General features: G+C 39.6%; 1 protein-coding gene across 1 annotated transcript in view; it reads left to right on the top strand.

Moving 5' to 3' along the window:
- The first annotated feature begins 317 nt into the window (after positions 1-317).
- The window catches only part of Gab3 (GRB2 associated binding protein 3), a 45080-nt gene continuing 23372 nt past the window's right edge, over positions 318-22025 (top strand). The window contains exons 1-4 of the mRNA XM_036175580.1: positions 318-398; positions 2873-3176; positions 12178-12397; positions 12896-13371. Coding sequence (XP_036031473.1) covers positions 318-398; positions 2873-3176; positions 12178-12397; positions 12896-13371 — 1081 coding nt within the window. The remainder of the gene's footprint in view (positions 399-2872; positions 3177-12177; positions 12398-12895; positions 13372-22025) is intronic.

The raw sequence follows: 22025 nt of genomic DNA, 5'->3' as shown, positions 1-22025 counted from the left end.
GCCACCCACAAGACTGGGAGTGGCATGATATGTGACTTGCTCATCTTGACTTCTTCAGTATCTGCACACTATCTAGCATATTAGTACATCAACTGGTACTTTTTGAATCAATGTATTATAAACTTGACTGTGTCATCTCCCTTCTGTGTTAAAAACATTTAACATGAAACTTGCTTCTGTGCTCATTTTGATTTCCTCTTTTGGAACCATTTTTTTAAAGAAGTAAAACAAAGTTCCTCTTCACATTTCCTCACCAAAGTTGCCTATGGAAAGTTTAGGGTACTCCAGGCTTTCCATGGAAACTTTCCTTAGCAGGCATGTATGATATCATCCTGTCCTTTGTCCCTGTTAGTCCAAAGCTGGTTTCCCACCTCCTGTGTTCTATACCCCAAAGCAAGGTAAATTCCTCTCTTTGTTAATGACCCACTTCCGTCCAGTTCTCTCATTTCCAGCCATGTTTTCTTGTTATTGTTATTGTTTTTTGAGACTGGGTCTCAATTTGTAGTCCAGCTGAACTGGAACTCACTATGTAGGGTAAGATAGCCCTGAACTCCCACCAGCTTCTGTCTCCCAAGTTCTAAGATTAAAGTATACATTACCATGTCTGGAAATGCTGTGTTTTTGCACCAGGCATTTGAGTCATTAATTTTTCTCTTTCTTCTAGATCATTCTCATAAGCATACATTCATGCTGTTATTTCTCCTTAAAAACCAAATCATACTGCTTCCATCTTCTAAGAGTCAAATCTCTTTTCAGAGCTTTACATGCATGTAAAGCAGAACTAGGGAAGGGCTTACCTGCTCCAACCCAACTCAGTGACTGTCCTCTTGCTTGTTGTCCCCTCTTACAGCCTAGAAGGGCTTTTGATTCTTAGGTATACTCATGGGTCTTTAATGACAACTGGTCTTTGCTTTCCAGTCATCTTTGGATTCTCTGCTTCCCTGAATCTCATATTATTTGGGTAGAGAGAGAGTTGAACGTATTCCAAATGATGGCTTCTTTCCCCCCTATTTTCTTGGCTTAAAAACTAGAGATACAGAGGTTGGAGAAAGTGGTCAGGGTTAAGAGCACTGGCTGCTCTTCCAGAGGTCCTGAGTTCAATTCCTAGCAACCACATGGTGCCTCAAAATCATCTATAACTGTAGTCCCATAGGATTCAAAACCCTCTTAATGGTGTTCAGACAAAACACCCAGACACATGAAAACAGAACAACAACAAAAAAAAAACAAAAACAAATTTTTTTAAAGCAGAGATACAGAAGACTTCCTATTCTATTGGTTGCCATGCCTCCTTACAGAACCACACATCCAGCTGTCACACATGCCATCACATGGAAGAGAAAACCACAGAGCTATAAATCTCTCCACTTGCATTTTTTCACCCTGTTGCCCTTTTCTGTGCTCATTCCCATTTGGGACTAATGCCACCAATATCTGCAGCAGAAACTAAGTCTGTGCTATGCATTGGGCTGGTACAGTTGCATGAGATGATTAAGGGATACCTAAAATAAAAAGGTAAGGAACCCAGGTTTCCCACTTCCTTCTCCAAACTGTGGATATATATTGCTTCATTAGACTCCCCAATGCTGACCTGTCCTTAAAACTATGCAGTAAAGCAGACTTGAAGATGGTATATTTTTCCTTTAGTACCAAATGTATCATTAGAAAGTTTGGTATGGTTATAAACTGTAATACTAGCACTTGGGAAATGGAGGCAAGACAAAATCAGAAATATAGTCTTAGTTAGGTTTTCTATTGCTGCAATGAAACACCATGACCAAAAAGCAAGTTGGAGAGGTAAGGGTTTATTTGGCTTACACTTCCATATCGCTGTTCATCAATGAAAGAAGTCAGGACAGGAACTCAAACAGGGCAAGAACCTGGAGGCAGGAGCTGATGCTGAGGCCACGGAGGGGTGCTGCTTACAGGATTGCTCATCATGGGTTGCTCAGCCTGCTCTCTTATAGAACCCAGGACCACCAGGCCAGGGATGACACCACTCACCATGGGCTGGGCCCTACCCCATCAATCACTAAATAAGAAAATGCCTTATGCTGGGTGATGGTGGCACATACTTTTAATCCCAGCACTCGGGAGGTGGAGGCAGGGGGATCTCTGAGTTCGAGGCCAGAGTCTCTTGTTCTACAGAACAAGTTCCAGAACCGCCTAGGCTACACAGAGAAACCCTGTCTCGAAAAAAAAAGAAAGAAAGAAAGAAAGAAAGAAAGAAAGAAAGAAAGAAAGAAAGAAAAAGAAAAAGAAAAAAGAAAATGCCTTACAAGCCTGCCTACAACGTAACCTTATGGAGGCATTTTCTTAATTAAAGTTCCCTCCTCTCAGATAACTTTAGTTTGTGTCAAGTTGACATAAAACTGTCCAACACACACACACACACACACACACACACACACACACACACACACACACATTTTCTTATTTTATTTAATGTGTACAAATGTTTTGACTGCATGTATGTCTGTGCACCACATGAATGCCTAGTGTCCATGAAATCAGAAGAGGATATCAGATCCCCTGAAACCGGAGTTACAGGTGGTTGTGATCTGCCATGTGGATAATGGGAACTGAACCCAGGTTCTCTACAAGAGCAGGAAGTGCTGTTAAACACTGAGCAGCCAAATCAGTCCACAGCCCCTTAAATCAATAATTTGAGGTCATCTTTAGCTACACAGTGAATGTGAGTCTATCGTGGCCTCTATGAGACCCCCTCTCTCTCTCCAAAAATAAAAAGTGTTACTTTAGAATGGCAGTTTTTCTTCTTTCTTGCTGCCCTTGTGCTCCTATAAGGTTCTTGTCAGAGCTTCAGAAACACGAACAATTGGTCTAATAACTTGTTGTCAAATTCCCTATACAGGCTTGGCGCAAGCGCTGGTTTGTCCTCCGACGGGGCCGCATGAGTGGCAATCCTGATGTCTTAGAGTACTACCGCAACAAGCACTCCAGCAAGCCTATCCGTGTGATAGATCTCAGCGAATGCACTGTGTGGAAGCATGCAGGCCCTGGCTTCGTTAGGAAGGAGTTTCAGAACAATTTTGTGTTCATTGTCAAGACTATTTCCCGTACATTCTACCTAGTAGCCAAGACTGAGGAAGAAATGCAGGTGTGGGTACACAGCATCAGTCAAGTCTGCAATCTCAATCACCTGGAAGATGGTGCAGGTAAGAGCAGGGTTGGAACTCCTGTGAACAAAGGGATTATCCAAGGTGCTTTGTTGGTGCTGGAAAGCTGCTGCAAATAAGTGATGCTTGCCTCTGTGAAGGTATTTTAGCAATCTAATGTATATTACAAGAGCCAATCCCACTAAACTCAATACAACACTGGAAAGCACTGTCTTTTGCTTAGTAGTAGGACTCAGGTCCAAATGTGGAAAGGCAAAATCTGCCCATACACATAACATTGGAGATCTCTCCTGGTAAACAACCTGGAAGTTGGCTGTGGGTCACTTGTGGGCATTGGGAGCAGTTAACTCAATCCTTTCCTCCTCCTTTTCCCTTTTTGCTTCCTCCTCCTCCTAATTCCACTCCCTCTCTTTCTCTAGCTTCTTCCCTCCCTCCTCTTTCACCCTGTCTCCACATACTACCATTCCCATGTAATATACAAGATGGTTATAACCTAGAGTTATAATTTACTTCCCTCTGTAGATTTTATTTTTGAGTCTGTATTAGTCAAGTTTCTTTTAAGTAATAAAACTGATATAGCGGTGTGTGTGTGTGTGTGTGTGTGTGTGTGTGTGTGTGTGTGTGCGCGTGCGTGCGCGCGCAAGCTTCTTAGAGTGACTTGTAAGTGTGGTCTGGCTAGTGCAGCAATGTCTGTCTCCTGATGGAAAGGCCAAAAATCAGATAGTTGTTCAATCCATGAGGATGTGTGTCACAGTTGGTCTTCAGTCTACATTGGAATCCTTAAAAAGTAGGTTTTAATACCAGCAAAGGAATGCCTCAGTAGCAGGATAGATGAACTTGCCAGCAAGAATGAGGGCAAGTAAGCAAAAAGCAAAAGCTTTCTCTTTCCATGTACTTTTATGTGGGCTGCTACCAGAAGGTGTGGCCAAGATTTAGGTTGTGCCATCTCACCTCAAATAATCCAATCAAGAAAATCCTTCACAGGCTTACTCAGCCACTTGGGCGTTAGTTGATTCCAGATGTAGTCAAGTTGACAACCAAGATTAGCAATCACACTGTCCTAGTGTTATTTCACCATATTCTGACATTTAGAACAGGGACTTTTGAATCTGATTTCTTTTAGCCTCTTTGTTTAGTAGAAAAAAAAATGTATCCCTAATATTGGCACATACTTCAACATTTCAATAACTCCTTAACTTTTTGCCATCTACCATGAAAATATCCACATTTTAACACCAGGTGGCAATGGGGAGTCAGGGTTGCATCTCTAAGGCAAATATGCATGTGTGTTTCCTTTTCTTTTCATGAGCCAGCAAAGCTTATTAAGTGATACTATTTAGTAACATTGCTGAGCTTTGAAAGCACTCAAATAAAAGGAAATGAAGTGACAGCAAATACTTTATCTTTGATACAACAGATAGAGCTTGCAAAGTTGCAGTATATCCATCATGCCTAGAGCCTGACATCAAGCAAACCCAGCAGAGTCTCCCTGACCAACTCTTCCAGTAGTGCTTGATGCCTGCCCTCCACTATCCTAGTCTCTACCTTCAGCCAAACTTTTTTTTAACTTTTTTTTTTTTTTGAGCTGGGGATCGAACCCAGGGCCTTGCGCTTGCTAGGCAAGCGCTCTACCACTGAGCTAAATCCCCAACCCATATTTTATTCTTTTTTAAAAGATTTATTTATTTATTATGTATACAGAAGAGGGCGCCAGATCTCATTACAGATGGTTGTGAGCCACCATGTGGTTGCTGGGAATTGAACTCAGGACCTCTGGAAGAGCAGTCAGTGATCTTAACCTCTGAGCCATCTCTCCAGCCGTTTTTATTTATTCTTTATGTCTTTCATATCATGTATCTTGATCCCATTTATTTCCTGCCCCTTCATATCTGCCCTCTGTACTTACAACTTCCCCCAAATAAATTAAAATAAAATTTAAGAGAAAAATAAAAAGGAAATATCTCATCATGGAATTTGTAGTGTGACACAGTGAATCAGTCATGCAGTAAACCCTTTTTATCCATATAGCTTTATTTGTAAGTGTTCATTACAAAGAGTCATTGGTCTGGTTCAAGGCCTCTGGTTTCTGTTACACTATACATTCTGGGCCCTTACTGGGACTCCTCTTGGATATCCTGTTGCTGCCCTGTGTTGTGGAGATGCTGCAGCTTTTGAATCTTTAGGACTGTCCCCTTGACATGTTCCAGCAGATCACAGATGGGTTGGATGTTGGGGTAGGCCAACTCATAGTCCTGGTTCTGAGCCTTGGTAGTTGCAGAGTTGGTCAGCCCACCAGCTTCCCCTCTCCCTTCACCACCAAGGTGAACTCTCTAGCATTGGCCTGGCTAGTTCACCCTTTGCAGCAATGAGCAAGGGGTGGGGCCAGTTCTGCTTTCTTGCCCTCAAGGTAGTCTCTTCTACAACTATACCTTCAGGGCCAGCTCTACAGTGTTGCCACTCTCCCAAGTGCTGCAGCTGATGAGAGACAGGGGCAGCTCTCCCACTCTTATGACCTCAGAGTCAGCTCTCCCATCTGCCACAGGCAGTGATGGGGAAAGGGGGCATCTCTCCCTAACCCACACCACCATATGGCAGATGAGGGGCAGGGCTAGATCTCCCATGCTCACGTTCTTAGGCCAGTTCACCCATATCTCCTTGTCAATAGGGTCAGCTCTACTGTGCTGTCAGCCGAGGTTCAGGGCCCACTTTCTCAAATGCTGCAGCTGGTAAGGGTCAGCTCCCCCACCCACCACAGGTGGCAGGGGCGAGGGGAGGGTTCAGCCAAACTTTTACATCTATATTTTTTCATGTACACTATTATGTGTCTCCTCTTTCTTTTTTCATACAGCAGTTGTTCCAAAACACATATATGTAATATATTTCCCAGTGACTCAAAAGGAACAGGAATAAAGAACCAGGAAGTAACTAGAAAACCCTGCCCTGTTGTGAATTTGGAAGAAAGAAAGAAACTTCCCCACAACTCCTTTTATTCCCTCCACTTTTAGTAAAATGTAAAGGTCAAGTCCTTTTCATCTGAAATTCATGTTATAAAGGCTTTCTTTCAGCTTTCCATGTGCAGCAACCCCCTTTATTTACAGGTGTTTTATTTCAAAATCTCTAGTAGATGCCTGAAGCCTTAGAAAGTGCCAAACTCTATTTTTGATGGTATATCATTTTCCTCTATGTGTATACACACTAATTTAATGTCTTTCCATCTTACATAAGTGTTTATCATACATTATGACTGTCACCAGAAACGTTTTCAGTTTGAAGTGAAATAAATACATATTTCTTTTATCTTCACAATTGTATGAATAGAAGGCTCATTCTTATGTCAATCTTGCAACATTTGTATTTTTTCTTATTAAGTGAAAATAATGAAATCTGTTTGTACTAACAGAAGCACTTTCCAACTTTTATTTTACATAATTCAATTACTGAAATCATTATTCTTACACATTAAGGCTATTATTAAGAAAAATACTTAAAAACAATCACTGTGGTGCCATGACAACTAACTTGATAACAAAGAGGCTAAGTGCCTGATGGGCACAATAGTGTAGACTGTGCATATGCTGGACAAAGAAAAGATTAAAATTCTAGGCAGCACACAGTGCATGGCACAAGAATTTATCAAACTATACATAATGCCTTACAATTTAAAACTTATGACTTCCAGGATTGGAGAGATGGCTCAAAAAGTGCATACTGCTGTGGCAGAAGACCTAGGTTTGGTTCCCATAACCCACATCAGGCAACCCGTAACTTCCTGTAACTCCAGATCCAAGAAGTCCAAAGCTTTCTGGCCTTCACAGTCACTGCATACAACACACACACACACACACAGACACACACACACACACACACACACACACACACACACACACACACACTTTTTAAAAAAATACTACTTCCTTATTTCTAAAAATTTCCATTTCATATTTTCAGACCAAGGTTAATTTCAGGTAAATAAAACCACAGAAAGGAAAAGTAGAATTGGATGGAACAACTGTATAGTATTTACTTCTGTCTCTGCCCGTCGCAGTCTAGTCAACATTGTATCTTCCCTATGAATTTGCCTGATCCCATACTGACTCTGTGCCAGATGTGCTGTTGTCACCTCTACTTTACAGTAGAGGACACTTGAAGAAAATAGATGATAACTAGAACTTGGACATGATCCCAGGAAGTTCAGGGTCACTCTGACTGAGGAACCCTGTATCGAAAACTTGGTTCCAAGAAAAAATAAAAGCAAGCTTTTCATTGGTTTTTTATGATCTGGAATTGCTATTAGTTCTTAATGCTGATTAATTTTTTAGCCCTGTTCTTAGGCTTATGGTGAGAATGTTAGTGTCCCTGCAAAACATGTGGTACCCTGTGATTGATATATTGTGCACCCCAATAAACTTATCTGGGGGTCAGAGAACAGAACAGCCATAATACTAAACACAGAGGATAGGCAGTGGTAGCACACATTTTTAATCCTAGCATTCAAGAGGCAGAGATCCCTCTGGATCTCTGTGAGTTCAAGGCCACACTGGAAACAGCCAGGCATGGTGACTCACACCTTTAGTCCCAGGAAGTGATGGCAGGAAGGTATAGAAGGCATGAAAACCAGAAACTAGAGCTATTAAGCTTTTAGGCTTGAGCAGCAGTTCAGCTGAGATCCATTTGGATGAGGACTCAGAAGCTTCCAGTCTGAGGAAACAGGATCAGCTGAGGAACTGTCAAGGTGATGTGGCTGTGGCTTGTTTTGCTTCTCTGATCTTCCAGCAGTCACCCCAAAACCTGGCCCCGGGTTTGATTTTATTAATAAGACCTTCTAACAATTCGTGCTACAGTACCCAGCCATAACAACACACTGTTCCTTTCCTTCTCCTTATACACAACCATTATTAACACCATTTCATTTATGTGTTGCTTATGTGACTCCTCTGGTATAAGTATAAACTCAAGCAAAGGCAGGGTCTTTGTTTCTGCTACATCACCAGAGTTAAACAGGTTCCAGTCACATATGTAGATGCACTACTAGATATTCTATATAAATATGAATATACACACACTTAATATAAAACAAGTGTTTATGCATAAATAATGTGTTAGACTTGTTGATGAAGTGACAAAAACAAAGGGGGACAGATTTATTTTGGCTAGTGCTTTCAGTCTGTGATTGCTTGGCTCCTTTGTTTGTAGACCTATTGCTGTGGGCTTGTTGTGAGGCAGAAGATGAAAGCCACAAGAATATATGTTCATCACAGTTACTCACCTCACAGTAGCCAGAAACAAGGGGAATGAATACCTATACTTGTGGGCTTCTTTCTTCTCTTTTTGTTCCATCCAAGACCCTAATTCATTGGATGGTGTACACACTTCTCTCCCCTTAGCCATTTTGAAATTACCTATACTCAGAACTGTGCCTGAATAACCTTTTAGTCATTTTTCAGTTCAGTCAAGTTGATAAGACTAATCATCACAAGTCTCCCCTTTGTCTATCTAGTCCCCTATCAAGTATCCTTAAACTGTAGATGTAACCGTCTTGTTAAATAAGAAACACAGAGCCAATTGCAGAATTAAAAGCCAAGAGGTCAGAGCAATAGTTGATAGCTGAAAACCTTACCCTTCACTGCTGCTCTGTCTTTCCTCTCCACAAGAGAGCTACTTCCTGTGTTCTGTCTTTTATATAGACTTTCTGTTCTGCCTTCTCATTGGTTGTAAACCCAGCCACACGACCTCCTCATCACTGCCCATCTATACAGACCTCCAGGTCTTCTATGGTTGGTATTGAGATTAAAGGCATGTGTTGCCATGCTGGCTGTATCCTTGAACACACAGAGATCCTGCCTAGCTCTGCCTCCCAAGTGCTGGGATTAAAGGCGTGCACCACCACTGCCCAGCTTCTGCTATGGCTTGCTCTGACCCCAAGGCAACTTTATTAATATACAAATAAAATCACATTTCAGTACAAATAAAATATCACTATATTAAATCATATTCAAACTCAAAATAAAGACAGTAACATGATCGTAATTCTACATAACATGGTATAACTATCCTGTGTACAACTGAAAACACTTAAATTCTTTTCTCAAAGTGTCAATAGATTCAACATTGCTCAAGTACAAAGACTTATATGGAGACTGGAGGCAATCTCTTGTCTGTGAATCCCTATAAAAAAATTAAAGGCCAGGCGGTGGTGGTGCATGCCTTTAATCCCAGTACTGGGAGGCAGAGCCAGGCGGATCTCTCTGAGTTTGAGGCCAGCCTGGGGTACCAAGTGAGTTCCAGAAAAAAGGCACAAAGCTACAGAGAAACCCTGTCTCGAAACACTTCCCCCTCAAAAAAAATTAAGAAATAATTTACATACTCCCAACATAAAATGGCACAGAGTAAACACTCACATTCGAAAAGGCAGGATGGGGCATAAGAAAGGAAGGACAGTACCCAAGCAAATCCAAAACCCAGCAGGTCAAGTATTAAATCCTATAGCTCCATGTCCATCACCTGAAGCATAGGGTACTATGATATGAGCTCCTCAGGTTTTGGAGAACCATGCCCCTCTAGCTTTGTCAGCTACAGCCCATGTGGTTTCCTCCCTAGGTTGGCTCCACTTGCTCCCAGTGCCTTTCTTTTTATTTTAATTTATTTTTATGTGCATTGGTATTTTGCCTGCATGTAGTCTGTGTGAGTGAGGGTATCAGGTCCCCTGGAACTACAGTTACAGACAGTTGTGAGATGCCATGTGGGTGCTGGGAATTGAACTGGGGTCTTCTGGAAGAGCAGTCAGTGCTCTTAACTGCTGAGCCACCTCTCCAGGCCCCACAGTGCTTTTCTTTATAATATGTTTTGTGTCATTATCACAGCTTTATACATTGTCCTCTCATGGGGCTCCTCCCAAAGAATCTGACCCATCAGCACATTGTCTGGTTTCTCAGGCTTTCCTTTGAAATTAGATAGACACTTCCAAGACCCTAAGACTCTTAGATTTAGTATCCTTATAAAACCAGCATCTTGTGAATGATGCTAGTGTCTGCCATCAGTTCATGGTGGTGGCTAGTCCTTCTTGAAACATATCTGTAGCAATATCCAAATACCTGGGCAACTGAACTTGGGTAATTTTGTGTGAGCAAGGCATCCTGTGAATAGCACTCTTCCTCCCAAGGGAAAGTCTTTCAAATGAATTTATACCTTAACATTTTTAGACCTGTAATGGTTGGGTTACAATGATTCTTGAGGTATCGTCAAGACATCTTTCCTATTTTCCTGGTGCAAAGTGCTTAACATTATTATTGTTGTTGTTGTTACAAATTTTGGGGTTGGGACCAGGTCCTTGGTTGTGGTAAGCATATGCTCTATCACTGAGCAACATACCTTCCATCTAACTTCTTTTTAATGATGATCTTTTTAAAAACCGTGACTTCTTTAGTTACAACTTTATATGTATTTTTCAAGCCAAACTGAAGCGTTTTGTTGTTGTTGTTGTTGTTGTTGTTTTTAAGTCTTTGCATTCTAAGGATAGAGAGATTGCTCAGCACTTAAGAGCACTGGCTGCTCTTATAGAGAACCTGGGTTTATTCCCAGCACTCACATGGCAGCTCATAACAATCTGTAACTCCAGTTCCAGGGGGATTTGATGTCCTTTTCTGGCCTTCTTGAGCACTGCACACATACAGTGCACGGACATACATGTAGACAAAACACATGTATACTAAAATAAAATTAACACATAAAATGAAATAACAAAAAAAATCAGTTCTTGCATTTTGCTTTTTGTTCCCTGATTCACACTGAAATTATGACTAAAATCAGCTAGCAACCCTGTAGAACAGAATGAAACTTGTGCTACTCTTTGTGTCCTGCCTTCCACAAGGTCTCAGGGCATGACAGAATGCAGTAATGTTCTTTTCTACTATGCAACATGAACTGCCTCTAATTCTATCCCCAGAAGAATCTGCATTCTCTTGTGATATCTCATGAATACAGTCTTTTCTGTCTGGACTCTTACAACATTCTTACTTTCTAAGTTCTCACTAGAATCATCATGAATTCTGCTTACAGAATTCCAGATCTTCTCTAGCTCAGGTCTCAAAATTTCCAAATTATTCCCATAAACCAGTTCCAGAGGCATCTGAATCACATATTTAGGAGTAATTCCAGCAACATCCTCACCTCTAGTGCCAATTTTCTGTTTTAGTCAGATTTTTGTTGCTATGGCAAATACATGAGAGACAGAAGTTGAAAGTAGAAATCTTCGTATTTTACTCACCATTTCAAAAGTTTCAAACTGTGGTCAACTGGCTCCATTACTTTGGGTCTGAGATAAAACAGAATATTATAGCAGTAGAAGAGTTTAGCAGAGGGTGCTTGTCTTGTTATAGACAGGAAGGAGCTGGGGGCAGGATGGAATACAGCCCCCAAAACATGCCTCCATAATGACCTCTTTACTCCAAGGAGGCCAACCTCCAAAAGTTTCCACAACCTCCAAATAATGCCATAAAATTATCAATCCCTCAGTAGATTAATCCATTCTTAAATGGGAATCTACATGATCCAGTCACTTTTCAATGATTAGATTCACTACTCTTTATCAGAGCCTTTAATACATGAGCCTTTTGGGGAGATGGGGAGACATCATATCCAAACCATGATATTTATATGCCTGAATGCATATGTAAGTATATACATACAGATTTGTTATGCATAAATTAAATACATATGCACAGATATATGATATTTGTTGAGTGAATAAACAATGATTCAAGGCTGTTGCTGAGGACTGTTAAGCTGTGTGTAGACTATTGAACTGCAGGTTTTGAGACCAAGAATGCTTTTTTTTTCTCTTAATTGATTCAACACTTCACTCTTGGAACATTGGTCTCCTTTCCCAGACATTGTTTATAGCTTGAGGAAATGGTTGCCTCTACCAGTACAAACACCAGCTGTGATTTGCATCTTCTATTTGGTTCTTGGATACTGTTTGAGAAACTTTGATGGAGTGTTACAGCCATTCTTAAAACACTAACCTGGGAAATGATTTTTCCAGCAGATTCTGTGGAGAGTCTCTCTCACATGCCCTCCTCCCTCCAGCCATCCCCTGCCAGTTCACTTCATACCGCCCATGTTGCAAACTCTGCCTTGCCAAAAGATGACCCAAACATTAATGCCATAGCCACTGAGGAAACCAGAAGTGAGTCAGAGTTTCTCTTCCTTCCTGATTATCTGATCCTGTCCAACTGTGAGACTGGAAGACTGCACCATGCCAGGTATGCTTACTTTGGGGACTAAGTTGGACCTTCTAGAATGTTCTACTCTGTTCACAGAACTCACACTGCCTTCTGCAGAGTCTGTCTCTGAAATGTGCTCAAAGAACATAGCCAAATAAGTCTGTTTAGCAACAATGTTTTCTAGTGGGTGGGTATACTCTCATCTCTTTCTTACTACTGCTAATGACAAGGGGAGATCATTATCAATATCACTATTAAAGATGAAGTAGTATACTAAATAAAATAAGCCGAGGCTTCAGTATTGTGGCTTTCATTTCTCACCTTGCATTTCATACTCGTCTGATGCTATAGGATGAAAAAAAAAAACAGCAGACTTTTTTTTTTCTTCACTGAGGAGTTGGTATAACTGTGGATTGTAAAAAGAGTAAGTCTCTACAAACAGAAAAAGGGTGACATATGACAACTTAAAATGAGGTACATTGTGGATTTTGTGTGTGGATGTGTACATATCAATCAAATTTATATGCTTTTCTTCAGTCTTCCCACCAGATGTGATAGTTGGTCAAATTCGGACCGTTCATTGGAAAAGACTTCATTTGATGATGTTTTTCTTGATGGTCTGCAGCCATTTACCTCTAATAATTTGGTTCACCCCCTGCGCCATGGGAATGGATCTCAGGATGTGCCTTCCACAAGGCCCCAGGCTGCTCTAATCTGGAATAGAAATGTCCCACCCAGGAACCACATGTCTTCTTCACCATTTCTGGAATCTTCCTTAAATCCCACAATTCATGTAGAAAAAAAGCAAGTTTCCTTACCTAGTGGTGCAAAAGAACTAAACATTATGTCCAACATTCCACCTCCTCGTCCTCCTAAGCCAAGTTATCTCTCTGAACGGCGCCAAGAAGATCAGCTCCTGTTGACTGGGTGCAGCAGTAGCAAGAAGCCAGGGTACACTATGGTGCCAAGAAGAATCTCTCTCTCTGGTTTAGACCATGTAGGGTCATGGAAAGGTAAGTGTTGGGTGCTAATATTCAGGTACATAATTATGGGCAAGGACTATCCTTCACAACTCTTTATCACACCTCGTGTCCACATGGTAGCATTCATTGGTCAAACCAGCCCAGTCTCCTAATGAGGCTGAATGTACAATGAGAACACACAGAACTCTCCTGGTTCTAGGTACCTCTACCCCTCTTTTGAGCCTGGCCACCAGGGAAGATTCTTAGGATGCTAAACATACTGTAAAAGGATGGAGTCCCTGTCCATTGTGAGTCCTTACCCAACAGGTAAACTCTTCATCTGAGGCTGAGCTGCTGAGTTTTGTTTGGAGTCACTTGAAGACATACTTAGTACTGAAGGTCATGTGGTTTTGCTTCCACTCGATTCCATTCTCTTCTTTGCTTCTCACCTGCATAATGATCTTGGAGACTGTAGATCATAGCTCCTTGTATTTCTCATCAATTTTGTTAGTCTCATTCAGCATCCCAATTCACATGTTCTTTCTAGATCCTAACTAGCATATTTAATTCTCACCTAGCTTCATCAATTCTGGTCCACTGACATACCCTTCAGTGTGAATAACTTGCAGTTTTCCATATAGTGCCATTTTCTACCACTCTCTGCCCTTCCACTCCAGCCCTCTGAGACCTTCGGAAGCTGCTCAACACAAGTCCATACAAATATCCTCACTGTGGCCTTCTAGTAAACTCTTTACTGCTTCGTTGGGCAGTCTCATATTTTGCTATGAGTTCATCAGCCTAAGCATCTTACTCCTTTCTCTCAAGCCTATGGGTCTCAGACAGATTTAAAAAAAATTCTCTCTCTCCCTCCACCCAAATACAATCACACACTATTGCTTGCTAAGACAATATATCAAAGGAGTTAGTCAAAGTGTAAGGAAGGCAAATTGGCTTTCAAATCTCTCATTCTGATTAGGAAATATGTCACTCTGGAAACACTCAAAGTTCTTTAATAATGTAACTAACCATCACACATCAGACAATCCCAGTGAAATGTGTGTGTGCTGGTTGCACAAAGGTTCTTAATGCATGAGAATGGTGACAAAAAGTGGGGGCAAATAAAAGTTAGTAAGCAAAATTTAGAAACTGAAGCTGGATTGTAGTTGTGCACACACCTTTAATCCCAACACTTGGGAATCAGAGGCAGGTGGATCTCTGAGTTCAAAGCCAACCTGGTCTACAGAGTGAGTTCCAGGACATCCAGGGCTGTTACATAGAGAAACCCTGTCTTAAAAACAATTAGAAACTGAAATTAATAAAGCTAGTAGAATAATAGAATGCAACAATGAATTGAAAGTTTTGTGACAAACATAAAACAGCCAGGTTGTGTTCTTTCAGATAAAGACAAACATAGGTTAAAATAGATGAAAATCGGGGTTTTGACCATGAAGCAAGTGAGGAGTAGAAGCAAATTGGGTTGGACAAAGTAGAGGGAACATGTAAAGTGGATCACTACTTTTCCTTTGCCATCTACCTGAATGTGGGGTTTGTGTGTGGAGGCAGAATTGGGAAAGGCCCATTTTTGTTGATCTGGATGTCCATCACATAATGGGGCTCCCTGTATTGAAAGGACTGTTCTGTTCCCTCTGTCATAAATGAAACCATGTGTATAAGGGTCTCAGTCTGACTCTGTTTCCTGTCCTCTGTGATTCAACTTGTACCAGTACCACACTTCCTTAATCATTGAAACTTCCTGTCTTGATAGATATCAGTTAGAAAATTCTTTCACCTCCTGTTTTCATATGCAATTTGTAAGGATGATCACAGATTACTTAGCACACCCATAACCATCTGTGTTTTACATTAGATCCTCAGAACTTGCTTATGTTATAGCTAAAAGTTTAGACAATTTGATAAACATCTAATTTTCTTGTACTGCCATGTTTCTGACAACCACAGGGCTAGGCCCCATTTTTATGAGTTAACCATTTTAGATTTAACATGTGAGATCATGCAGCAGTTTTCTTTGTCTGGTTGCTTTAATTTGATATATCTTTTCAAATTAAAAGATTTCCCATTTTTATGGTTGAATGAACTTCCATTGTATAAATGTACACGTTACTGTGTGCATACATGATGCTGTGTATAAGTATGTGCATATATGTATATGACACATTTTTTTCCTTTTACCTGTTGATGGACATTTTGCTGTTAATGTATCTTAGTAAGTGTGGGACTGCAGATGTCTCTTTGAAGTAATGATTTCATTTCCTTTGGGCATATAATCCTGATCCTGGAACTGCTGGATCATATGGTAAGACTATTTTTTAAATTTTTGAAGAAGCTTCAAGATATTTTCCATAATTTCTGCACCAATTCACATTCCTACCACTGGTGTGTAAGTGTTTCCTTTGTTCATATTCTTACCAGAACTTGTGATTTTTAGGGGGGTGGGGGGAGTCATTTTTATGGCTGTTATTGTAGCTGGGCTAAGTTGATAATCTTATTTTGAGCTTCCCTGGTGGTTAACAAGGTTAAACATTTTTCATATATTTGTTGGCCATCTGTTGCCTTTTTGGAAATGTCTATAATCTTTTATGAAGGTTTATTTATTTTTATTTTATATGTATGAGTGTTTTGTTTGCATGTATGTCTATGCACAGTGTTTGTGCAGTGCCTGCAAAGGCCAGAAGAAAGTTTAAGATCCTTTGGAACTAGAGTTATAGATGATTGTGAGCTACTATGTGGGTTCTGGTAACTGAACCTTAGTCTTCTACAAGAGTAGTTAGTGCTTGTAACCACTAAGCCATCCTTGCAGCCTTTATTGATCATTTTAAACTTGTATAACTTGCTCTTTCGTTGCTGATTTTTTTTTAGTTCCTTATAATATATTCTCATGTATTTACTATTTTGTTTATTTATTTTTTATTTAAATCAGTTTTATTTAAGAATTTCCAACAATGACCTATTTTATGTTCATTGTCAAAGACATTTTATTTGGCTCTTTTGCTGTTATATGAAATTCAAATTGATTTTGTATTTTGATATCCTATCCAGTTTTTCTAATATGTAGATTATTTTTCATTTTTTGTATAGATATATCATCTGCAGATAGTAATAACATCAGTTCTTTTTTTTCTTTTTATTTTGTCCTTTGTTTTTTTTATTTTATAATTTAATTTAATTTTACATATCAGCCATGGATTGCCATTTGCTCTCCACCCCCCCCCACCCTTCCCTCCTCCAGTTCTTAAACTCCTGTAGTTAGAGTTTTCCTGCCTGGCCCAGTCAGGACAAATCTCTCTTACCCACCAGTCCCACAGTCGCTCAGACCCAACCAAGAAAGCACACAAAAACTTATATTGCTTACAAACTGTGTGGCCGTGGCAGGCTGCTTGTTATCTACCTTTTCTATCTTAAATTAACCCATTTCTGTTAGTCTATACTTTGCCACATGGCTTGTGGCTTACCAGTGTCTTTACATGTTGCTTTTCATGGCAGCGGTAGGCGGTGTCTCCCTCCAACCTTCTACTTCCCAGAATTCTCTTCTCTCTTTTCCCGCCTATACTTCCTGCCTGGCCACTGGCCAATCAGAACTTTATTTACACAGAGTGATATCCACAGCACTTCCCCTTTTCTTTTTTTTTTTAAAGGAAGGTTTTAACTTTTACATAGTATAATTACATATAACAAAACAATTATCTAGCAAGAATTACAGTTACAATATTAAAGAAGATATCCTATCTATCTTATATTTGTGAGTCTAAGGTTTTATAATCTAACTTATCTTGTATCATAACTGAGGAAATTATAACTATCTAGTCTTCAACCACATCAAAGACCTCAGAAGGATATAATATTACCTGAGAACTGGGAGAAGGATGTAAACATTTTTCAGGAGTCTTGCAAGAGTAGACAGAGACAGCTGGCAGCCTGGACAGTCACCTAATGTTCCTTTGTAAAGTTGGGGCATCTGTTTTCAGCCCACAGGACTAGAGTCTCTCGGTCACTTCTCACAGTGTCCTGTAGAATGTCTGGCAGTTTCCTCTGCGAAGCAGGAACCTGAAGGACCATTTTGTCAAGCAAAGTTTAGTGGTCACCTTTCTATGGGTCCTGCATGTCCAGTTGATCAAGCACTCCAGGCAAGAACAGTTTCTTGCCCAAATGGCTATTTTTGCCAAGGTGAAGATAAACTCCATATGAAGTGTCTTCAATGCCCACCCTCCTCTCTGAAGTAAATCGGTGCTGCCAGGAGCAGACATGCCTCACTGTCCAGAAAGTCTAAATTTTAAAAGCCATATTCTGTAGGTCTTGGAAGTATTTGAAGATTACCTATCTATCTGAAATATGTCTATGTATATCTACAAGACTTAACTAACATGGCTACGAGTATGATTATCATAGATGACTAATTATTAATCTATTTTAATTATCCATTTCAATTTAAAATGAGCTATAAACATAATACCTTAAACACGATTAGAAACATACACACAGTATAACAAAATTAACTTTAAGTTTGTATCAATAAACTAAAATCTAAACCAATGTAAAAAATTTTAAACAAGTTGTTGCTCTTTAGAAGTAAGTTCCCTAATCTACCCTTCATCCTATTATATCTATATCATATCCCCCTTTCTTCTTTAGAAAGAGATCTCATTTATAATCAACCTGCTTTAAAGAAAAATATTGGTTTTTCTCTGTCCCACACCAGAGGGCTCTTCTGATTTGGGACACAAGAATCTCTTAACCATTTCTTTTAGCAATATGTCTGGGTTTAGAGAAGGAGTGAGCCAATTCCATCTCCAAAGCCAGCTTGATAATTTTGGGAATGTGGGCGTAGTTTCTCTTACTACTTCCTGCTGGAGGGGGGCGCTGTATCCTATGGGAATACAAAGAAAATTTTAGGATTATAGAGTAGTCCATTAGGGTGAACCTCTGAGCCAGTTGCCTTGAAACCATTCTGGATGTCAGATCATCTGGGCCATGATGTCATCGGAGACCTTTCAGGTGGTCTTGGCTGATCAAACCTGATGTATCTTAATCTGGAACAAATCCATAGCCTCTGGCTTTCTGTGGAAACAAAAGCAGAGACTCTTTTCCAAAGCAACATATCCTTATATCCAAATTTTGAAGTCAAGCTATCTTTAAAATTTACATATTTGTTTAACTCAACAGCTTTTACAATCAAATCTTTTTCTGTAGTTAAAAATCCCAAAGACAACATAAACCAGATTCTCTGTGTAATATTCATCTGTGGCTGCTGGCTCCGCCCACCTCAACTTCCCAACATGGCGGTGGTATAGTTTACCGCCAGCTCTGGGTCTGCAGCCATATGTACCATCAACTATCAGAAGCAGTTCTATCAAAGCAGTGCATAGCCCAGAAACTTTTTTTCTTTTTTTAAACTAGCAAAGGCTAAATCTACCATGCAGCAGAGTAAAGTGCCGCTTGTAGACTCCTTATTTCCACCGCACTGCAGGTCAGACACACACGCCAGGAACCCGCCATAGTAGCTGAAACTGGCAGGCTGCTGCTAAATTGAGAGAGACAATTAGGAAGCTGTTTTTAGCTCTGTCTTAGAATCTTTTTTCTCAGGTTTTAGGTGGAAATTCTTGCCAACACGTTGGACGCCATTTGTAGTTAGAGTTTTCCTGCCTGGCCCAGTCAGGACAAATCTCTCTTACCCACCAGTCCCAAAGTCGCTCAGACCCAACCAAGAAAGCACACAAAAACTTATATTGCTTACAAACTGTGTGGCCGTGGCAGGCTGCTTGTTATCTACCTTTTCTATCTTAAATTAACCCATTTCTGTTAGTCTATACTTTGCCACATGGCTTGTGGCTTACCAGTGTCTTTACATGTTGCTTTTCATGGCAGCGGTAGGCGGTGTCTCCCTCCAACCTTCTACTTCCCAGAATTCTCTTCTCTTTTGTCCCGCCTATACTTACTTCCTGCCTGGCCACTGGCCAATCAGAACTTTATTTACACAGAGCGATATCCACAGCAAACTCCTATATCAATTTATGAATAAAGCTATGGTAAACATTATGTGCAGCTTTTTGTATGTTGACAAATTTTTTTTTGAGCTGAGGATTGAACCCAGGGCCTTGTGCTTGCTAGGCGAGCACTCTACCACTGAGCTAAATCCCCAACCTGTATGTTGACAAATTTTTAAATTCTCTGGATAAATTGCAAGGAATTCAATTGCTGAACCATATGCTTGAAAATAGGTTTAGGTTTTTATAAAACTGCCATACTGTCCTCCAAAGCAGTCATATCACTTTGCACTCCTACCAGCTAAGAATTATAGTTCTTTTCACTCTACATCTTCACTAAGTATGGGGTGGTGTCAGTAGTCTGGCTTTTAGCCATTCTATTGGTTATTTCATTTTCATTTCCTTAACATCATATGATGTAGAGCATCTTCTCATAGGCTTATTTGCCATCTGTATGTAGTTTGTAGTAAGGTGTCTGTTAAGATATTTGGCCCATTTTAAGTAAGATTGTTTATTTTTAAACTTCTTTGTATGTGTTGGATACCAGTCTTTTATAAGATATGTTTTATTTTTGAAATGTCTCTTCCTTGTTTGTGCTTGCTTTCCCCTTCTCTTGATAGTGTTATTTAAAAAAATAATATCAGTTCTTTTTTTCATCACTAGATACAAGATCATCTAAGTTTTATCCTAGTAGCAGCACCTTAATTTTTCATTTTACAGTTAAGCCCAAGACCCACTTTGAGTTAATTTTTGTGAAAGGTATAGAGTCTCTGTTTAGATTTCTTTTACATGAGGACATTTAATTGTTCCAGCATTATTTGATAAAAAGATAATATGTTTTCTACAGTGCATGGCATTCACTTCTTTTTCAAAGTTTAGCTAAACATATTTATGTGGCTCTACTTTAGCAGTCTCTATTCCAGTCCACTGAAATATTTGTCTGTTCTTTCACCGATTCTCTCACCAGAGTATTAGGAACAAATTTTAGGCCCCAGGAAGTGTCCCCATGGAGTAGGTTCAGCTACCTGTTTGAATATGCTAATTAAAGAAATGGGAAGAGAAAGAAGCTTTAACCAATGGGGTTACACTAGATCAAACGAAACAAAACAATGAAAACAAAACAGATAAAAAGATTCATTGACCCAGGTCTATCTTAAGGAAATTTTGAGAGTGTATAGGAGAGGAAATAAATCAAAAGAAAAGAATTGAGGCATGCATAGCTGAGGGGGTGGTGATGTTAGATAGCTGACAGAGTTCTTGTTCAGGCTGGTGATCTGACCAACCATTATCTCAGTTCTGGTTTTAGAGAAGTTGTTATCACAGTCATCACTTGAAGGAAACAATCTGGTTTCTGTGAGATGAATGCTCCTGATCCAGGGTGTTTCCTCTATTCCCTTCATGGAGAAATTGCCTCCATTTGTGGTACAACTTCATCATGTTCCAGATATACCATTACAGACGTAACTGTTCTTTGAGGCACATCATTTCTTGGGGATAGTTTCAGTCCTTTGTTATAATGACATCTGTTCATTAGTCCTTACCTTCTAAGAATTCAAAGTACCTGAAGAAGAGTGTGAGTTAGAGAGAAAAATTTAGAAAGGGAAAATAGAGCCAGAGTAGGATAAAATGTAATTAATTAGGCTAGTGACCTGAGTTTTCCTACACTACCACACTGTCATGATTATTATAGCATTCGAATAAATAATGGAGTCAGATAGTGTCAGTTCCTTAACTTTGTTCTTCTCTTTCAATATTGTTAGCATTTCTGTATTTTTGCCTTTCTATTCACTTAAACTTCATATGGAAACTATTTATATATACACAATAGCTTTTTATATTTTGATTAGAATTACACTGTATTTATAGATGAACTTGGGAATGGACAACTTGACAATATTAATTTATTCATAAATCAATAAGTTTCTTAAGAGAGTGGGGTGTTTCTTCATGTATTTAATTTAAAAATACTTATTTTTATGTTTGATCATGCATATATGTGTATGTCTGTGTGTGGATATGTGCACATGTAAGTGCAAGTGCCTGTGGACTCCAGAAGAGGTCGTTGGATCTCATGGAGCTGGAGCACAGGTAGTGTTGGGTTCTGGAAACCAAACTCTGAACGAGCAGTATGTGCTCTTAACTACTGAGCCATTTCTCTGGGTGCCATTTATTTAACTTACTGTGTTGGTGTCTGCCTGTGTGTGTATGTATGAATGTGGAGGCTAGAAGCCAGTATTGAGTGTTTTCCTCTATTGTTCTCTATCTTATTTTTTAAATAGGCTTTCTCACTGAACCTGAAGCTCATCAATAAGCTAAATTATCTGGCCATTGAGCTTCAGGGATCCTCCTGTCTACACTGCCATCCCTAGGGTTACAAAGGTGGGATGCTGTAACAGCTTTTATGTGGACAATAAGGATCCAAACTCAAATTCTAATGCTTGCAAGATAAGCACTTTACCAACTTTATACCTCCTCCATTTATTTAGTTTTTTTGTTTTATTTCACCAGAATTTTCAGTTTTACACATATAGATTTTGTACATATTTTGTTAGGTTTATATGTAAGCAATGTATTTCATTTGGGGAGGTATGTACTAGTGTAAATTATATTGTGCTTTTTTTTTTTTACTTAGAATTTCACTTAATTGCTATTGTATAGGATACTGATAGACTTATATTAACTTTATGTCCTGAAACCTTGCAGTGA

Source organism: Onychomys torridus, chromosome X (genome assembly GCF_903995425.1).
Source record: "Onychomys torridus chromosome X, mOncTor1.1, whole genome shotgun sequence".
NCBI classification, from domain to species: Eukaryota; Metazoa; Chordata; class Mammalia; order Rodentia; family Cricetidae; genus Onychomys; species Onychomys torridus.
The sequence above is the reverse complement of the archived record's forward strand: the minus strand, read 5'-3'. Positions and strand labels throughout refer to the sequence as shown.